Source organism: Haemorhous mexicanus, chromosome 15 (genome assembly GCF_027477595.1).
Source record: "Haemorhous mexicanus isolate bHaeMex1 chromosome 15, bHaeMex1.pri, whole genome shotgun sequence".
In the NCBI taxonomy this organism is placed as follows: Eukaryota; Metazoa; Chordata; class Aves; order Passeriformes; family Fringillidae; genus Haemorhous; species Haemorhous mexicanus.
The window spans coordinates 9,875,923-9,881,922 of record NC_082355.1 but is presented as its reverse complement, the minus strand read 5'-3'; the positions used below and the strand labels follow the sequence as shown (position 1 = coordinate 9,881,922).

Here is a 6,000-nt window from a genome sequence, read left to right as displayed (position 1 = left end):
TGGTTGTTTGTTTGTTGTTTTGGGTTTTTTATATGCTACTTCTCTGATTCTGTTAAAAATAAAAATTTAAAAAATCTTTTTCTATTCCATTTTCAAACCAAGATGCAGATTCTGCAGTCCAGAAATATATATATAAACCTGAACTTGTTCACAGTTTTCAGTGTTGTGTGCTTAAATACAGATTTAGGCACCTTGCAGTAGGCATGCAGTTTTCAAAAATTCAGCTCTTGTCAATAATGTAAAATCCTGTGGATTGTCTTCCTTCCACAAATTGGTATGTAGTATATTTAGAATTAACAGGGCCCATTTTCTCTTTTGACTAGAGTATGTGGTGTAAGGTTAATGAAAATAAGATGGATGTTTTATTTTGGGTCTTACATATAATATTATTAAATGTGCCCACCAGAAATGTAGGATAAAATATTTGCTCTGCTTGAAGATTATGTGATATTTGTATTCTAAGCCTCACCACAGTGGGTTTCTTTAAATAGAAGCTATACTTTACTCCTAAATTGCTTAAGGCAAAGGAAGCAGAGATGATGTTTTTATGAATGTTTAAATGCAAATGGAACTGAGAGTGAATGCTATGCTAGCTAACATCAAAGGCTCACCAAAGTCTCTGCATTAATGAGGCTCTTTGTTTCCTGGATCACAGATTACAACAGGTTTCCAACTCATTGCCAAGGCTTTATCTCTATTTGGGAGGGCTGTAAATCTCAGACGATTTTTTTCACATGCAAAACAAGAGGATCATCTGAAAGAAGAAGGAAAAAAAATCTTAAAGTAGCAAATATTTCATTCAAATGATTATTCCTCAAAGTGGCTGCATCTTGTTTTATTTTTGGGATGTTTAAAAGAATGGAAATTTGCCAACAGAGTTTCCTATGGGGCAGTTTATTCATTTGGAGGAGAAAACTAAGAAGGAAAAAAGCAAACAGCATCCTTCCCATCTTCTTCAGCCCGACATTAACTGTGCCCCCAAAATCAGAACAATAATTCTATGTCATGCAAAATCAGCAATTAGCAGAAAGACAGATTTTGCTCCATTTAAATATATTCAGGTACTTTTTAAAGTGGCTCCAACTAGTTCTTCTCCTCCCCAAAAAGTAATGAGATTATATCCCTAGTAATAATACCCTAATTAACAAGAGAAATAGGGACCCAGATTTTTAGCTTCCCATTCAAGGGCTGAATGTGACAATATGTTGTATATTGGGTCATAAAAAACAATTTACATGGCGTCATTACAGTCTGTAGCAAAGTCTCCAGGACCCAGGGCTATCTTGTGCAATCTTAATTAAGGAAAATAAATATCGGTGTGTTGTTTTAAGCTACTGGAGACATGCACAGGACCTGTCGTGTGTGATCAGAAGAGATGGGGAGTTTCCTTTTCCATGGGAACTGCTTAAAAAACCCTCCGACGCCGACACACAAATGTCTAGTGCCTTCGAAATGGGCTGCGAAGATGGTAATTTCTTGTTTCCTGACCCTAGGGGCCAGGAAGGAAAACTAATAATTTTCTGCCACCCCACGTCACGTCTGGGCTGCGAAGGGGCCGAGGGCGCGGTGGTGGCAGCGCCGCCCATGCCCGGGCGCGCACAGCGGGTGGCCAGGGACACCCACGTGTGGCACGGGTGTGTCAGCACCCACAGCTGGCAATGGGCAGTGTGCGTGTGCGTGTGTGTGGGGGTACACACCTGTGCTGTGTGTGCTTGAGCTCAGGTATCCGTGCCCTGATGTGTGTCACTGTGTGTGTGTGTGTACACACCTGTGCTGTGTGTGCCTGTGTCCTGATGTGTCTGTGTGTGTGTTCACATCTGTCTGTCTGCACACACACGACTCCTGGTGTTGCAGTGTGGTTTTGTACACTGAACCCAATGAGTTTCAGTGCACACACATAAGTGCTGAGGTGTGTCTGTGTGCACACATACATATCCTGATGTCCTGCTGTGCACACACGTGTGTCTGTTTGTGCATGTCTCTCTGTGCACACATACACATCCTGATGTCCTGCTGTGCACATACACGTGTGTCTGCTCCTGGATGTCTCTCTGTGCACACATACAGGTCCTGATGTCTCAGTGCATGCACACACGTGTTGGTGTGTTCTCATGTGAGCTGTGTGCGCACACGTGCACTGATGTGTGTCAGCAGTACATCTGGCCTTCTGTCCTCACAATTTAGTCATGTGCTGCTGATCTGCTCTTGTAGATACATAGGTGCATGTGAGCATGCAGATGTGTTTGTGTGTGCAGCTGCGTGTGTACAGATGCCTGTGTGTGCCAGATGTGTGCAGTTACATGTTCTTTCGTGCCGGTGTATCTGGGGCTGTGTGTGGATCCCACTGCCGTGTGCTGCTGTGAGAGCTCGTGTGTACCAGATGTGCAGCTGTGTGTGCTGTGAGTGTGCACAGGTGTGTGTGCAGCTGTACACACCCCCGTAGGGACGTGTGTGGGGCCGTGCAGACCGCGACACGTGCTGATGTGTGCGCACACAGTAAGTGTGGATGTGTGTGAGGTGTGTGCCTGCAGCCGTGTGCGTGAGGTAGCACCGACTGGTGCAGGTGCGTGCTCTGCCGTGGGCTGCAGGCGAGCTTGTGCCACGGTGCGTGTGCAGATGTCTGTGTGCAGGGATGTGGAAGGGCACAGATGTGCACGGGCAGTGCGCGTGTGTGCTCAGATGTGTGTGCAGGCGCGTCCTTGTGTGCAGGCATGTGTGCACACAGGTAGGCACAGGCGTGTGTGTAGATGTGCGAGCAGAGATGCGTGTGTGTCACAGATGTGCGCACACACCCGGGGCTGCACCAAGCCCCCGGTGCTGCCCACCCTGCGGGCCACCCCGCACCCCCATAGTCCCCCCGGGTCCGGAGGGGGTCATTCCGCCGTAGCGGGGTGCCGGGCTGTCTGTGCCTTTAACGGAGAGACTTGGCGTGGCGGCGTGTGTGCCAGCGAGCGTGTCCGTGTGTGTCTCGGTGTGCGCGCCCCTCTGTGTGTCTGTGTGTCCGTGTGTCCCTGTGTCCCTGTGTGTGCCCGCCCCCGGCCCCGCCCCGGCGCTGCCAATCACCCGGCGGCCGCTTTGATGTCGCAGCGCTCGCCCGCCGCGCCGCCGCGCTCGCAGTCGGACCGGGCGCTCCGTGCTCCGCCAGCCGCCGGCGCCCGCTGCTCCAGCCAAACTTCCCGGGGCTCGGAGGGCGGGGGGGCGGCGGCGGCGGCACGGGGGGGGGGGGGCCCGTGGAGCCCGGCATCCCGCGACGCCTGCCCGCCCGCAGCCTGCCGAGCCCCCCGCGGGCCGCCGGAGCGGGGAGGGAAGAAGGAGGGGGGGGGGGCAAAGAAAAGAGTGACGAGGGGAAAGCGATTTTAATTTTTTTTTTTTAAAGGAAAGATTTAAAGGGAATTTGGAAAGGGGGAACAAAATTAAAGGAGGGAAAAAAGTTTAAAAGTTTAAGGAAAGGAGGAAAAAACTTTGAAGAGAAAAATTCAAGAGAAAGCTAGTTTTTATTTTTAATTTTTTTTTTAAGAGGAGGAAAAAAATAATTGAGGGAGAGAAAAAAATAGTAATTGCGAAGGGCTTGATCCGGGAGAACAATACTCGCCGGGAAAGTTGCTGCGCGGCGGGGAGGGAGCGGCGGGAGGAAAATGCCGCAGCTGGGCAGCGGCGGCGGGGACGACCTGGGCGCCACGGACGAGATGCTGGCCTTCAAGGACGAGGGCGAGCAGGAGGAGAAGATACCCGAGAACGCCTTCACCGAGCGCGACCTGGCCGACCTCAAGTCCTCGCTGGTGAACGAGTCCGAAGGCAGCGGCAGCCCGGCCGCCGCCGCCGCCGATCCCGAGGTGAGCCGGGCCGGACCGGCCCCGCACGGCGGCCCCGCGCCCCCCGCCCCGCGTGGCCCCCGCCCCACGCCCCCGCGCTGCCCCTCTCTCTCCTCCCCGTGTAGGCCCTCCGGCGAGTGCAGGATCCGCAGAGGGTGTACCAGGAGAAGCTCCCGGACCACATGGATGATGGTTAGTCACAGCAACCTCCGCGTGTTTCTGTGTCCCCCTCTCCTCATTCCTGCTGGTCTTCTCCAGTGCGCCCCGTCTAGTGCTTGACCCACCCCCCGGTTCCCCATCCCATCAGCCTGACACCCCTGGGAGTGGGGGATGCTAGCCTGGTCACCACAGCCCCCAGCGGGATAGCTACTCCTGACAGCGCCGAGGCTTCCCTGTGTCCCCGGTGTGGGAGTCTGCAGCCGTGGGGAACCCCGCCACTCCCCATCACCTTCTCTGAGGAGTATGGGACAAAAAGACTCCCACAACGTGCTGTAACCTCTTTAGGGACCCCTGACAGGTGGAGGAGTCACCTGCCATAAGATAAATTTTGACAGGGAACATTGATTTCAGCAGGTATGAAACATCAGGACCCAGGGATGTATAAAGGATCTGCCTATTCTGGTTACCCTTTCCTGATGCTCTCAGATCCGTATCTGCCCAATGGATCTATGTCACCTCTGGTGAGTTCCTCCTCTCCGTTTGGAGAAGTTTTCATTGCTGAAGTATGTTGCAGGTATTGTGCAGGCACCTACACATGCTTTTTTCCTGACAAATTGGAGCCCAGTTTCTGAAATAGTTGGACACTGTTCTGTCTGAGCCAAAAGAAAAAACAGTGGGAATGGGGAGAGATGCTCGGCAGGAAGCGCCAGCTTCACTCTGAGTTTTCTGGGGGAGCTGCTTTTCCAGTCTCGTCATCCTCTAGGTTTGGCTTTACTCTTCCAGCAGTCAACTCCTAGTATCTCATGGAAGAGTGTCTGTTCCTTTTTCTGGGTCACAGACTTTGGAGGGAGCAGCTCCTGGTCTTTGTGTTCAGGGATATGTCCCACAGCTGAGCTTGTGTGTTAGGGATCTGTTGTGGATGATGGCCCAGAAAATGGATCCTGTGCTTCTAAAATGGCAATAGAGGTTTTCAGGAAAGGCTTTGTGCTGCTGGAGGACTATTCCTATCTTCCTCCTGGAAAGTTTTTCCCCCTCAGTTTAAATCAGCTTTAGTAATTCTGTATGTTCTCATGTTTCTAAGTTTTGCCGCCTGAATGATTGAACTAAAGTCTTCTTTACAAAAGCTGTCTTTTCCCACCACCATCTCAGAACTTGAGAAAATAATGTCCTGACATTGCAGCAGACAGTCAGTGCTGGTGTCACTCCTGGGAGCCAGCACTGCTGCGTTTGTTTCAGACATTGTTCCGCATTAGCCATCAGCAAGTGAGGACAGAACGTAATTAGGTTTATTTCAGGTTCAGGTTTTAAAAGAATATGTAAACATGTCCTTAATTTCTGTCATTTGCTCACAAAAGGGGTAGGATGTCAAACTGGTGTTAGGAAAAATGGATGGATCGATTTCTGTCATTTACTCACAAAAGGGGTAGGATGTCAAACTGGTGTTAGGAAAAATGGATGGATTGTGGAGTATGAAACTTACAATTATTTGTGGAAATCAGTGCCGTAACCTCACGCCTGACCCAGCTGGCCTGGGTAGCAGGAGACAGGTCCCTGCATGAGCCTGCCTGTACCCCACACAGCTTTTCCTAGGAGATTCAGTTTTCCTGGCTGCAGACTGCTGGAACTTTGCTGAATTTTGCAGAGATCAAGGATCTATCCCTAAATTTTTAAGTCTTCCTTCAGTTTACAGCAAGAAAAGATGTGTTTGCAGGGCAGGGCACACTTACGTTGTTGTAATCCAGATCAGTATTTCTTCTGGTGCTTCCCACCTTATCCAGGTACCAGGTATCCCCCCCATTCCCCAAAATATTAAGCTGTTTTCTTCCTGATAAACTTTAAATGTTTTTAAATTTGTCTTATTTAAACACACTTAATTTGCTCCCTGAGATAGAATTTGGATAAGTCCAGAGTTCCATCAGTCCGGCATCTTTTTGCTATGGTGGAATATTTATTTTAATCTTAAACTCTTCCTAGATGGGCAGCAAAGTGCAATAGCCTATTTATCAGCATCTAGGCTATAAAGTAGATT

General features: G+C 50.0%; 1 protein-coding gene across 4 annotated transcripts in view; it reads left to right on the top strand.

Annotated features, from left to right (window-relative positions):
• The first annotated feature begins 3,298 nt into the window (after positions 1-3,298).
• TCF7 (transcription factor 7) overlaps positions 3,299-6,000 on the top strand; it is a 70,594-nt gene continuing 67,892 nt past the window's right edge. For 2 of the 4 annotated variants that reach the window (XM_059860475.1, XM_059860472.1), the window contains exons 1-3: positions 3,301-3,833; positions 3,938-4,004; positions 4,383-4,492. In XM_059860475.1, the coding sequence (XP_059716458.1) occupies positions 3,636-3,833; positions 3,938-4,004; positions 4,383-4,492 (375 nt within the window). In that variant the 5' untranslated portion in view covers positions 3,301-3,635. Of the gene's footprint in view, positions 3,834-3,937; positions 4,005-4,382; positions 4,493-6,000 lie in introns of all 4 variants that reach the window. The other 2 variants (XM_059860476.1, XM_059860473.1) reach the window with 2 other exon arrangements.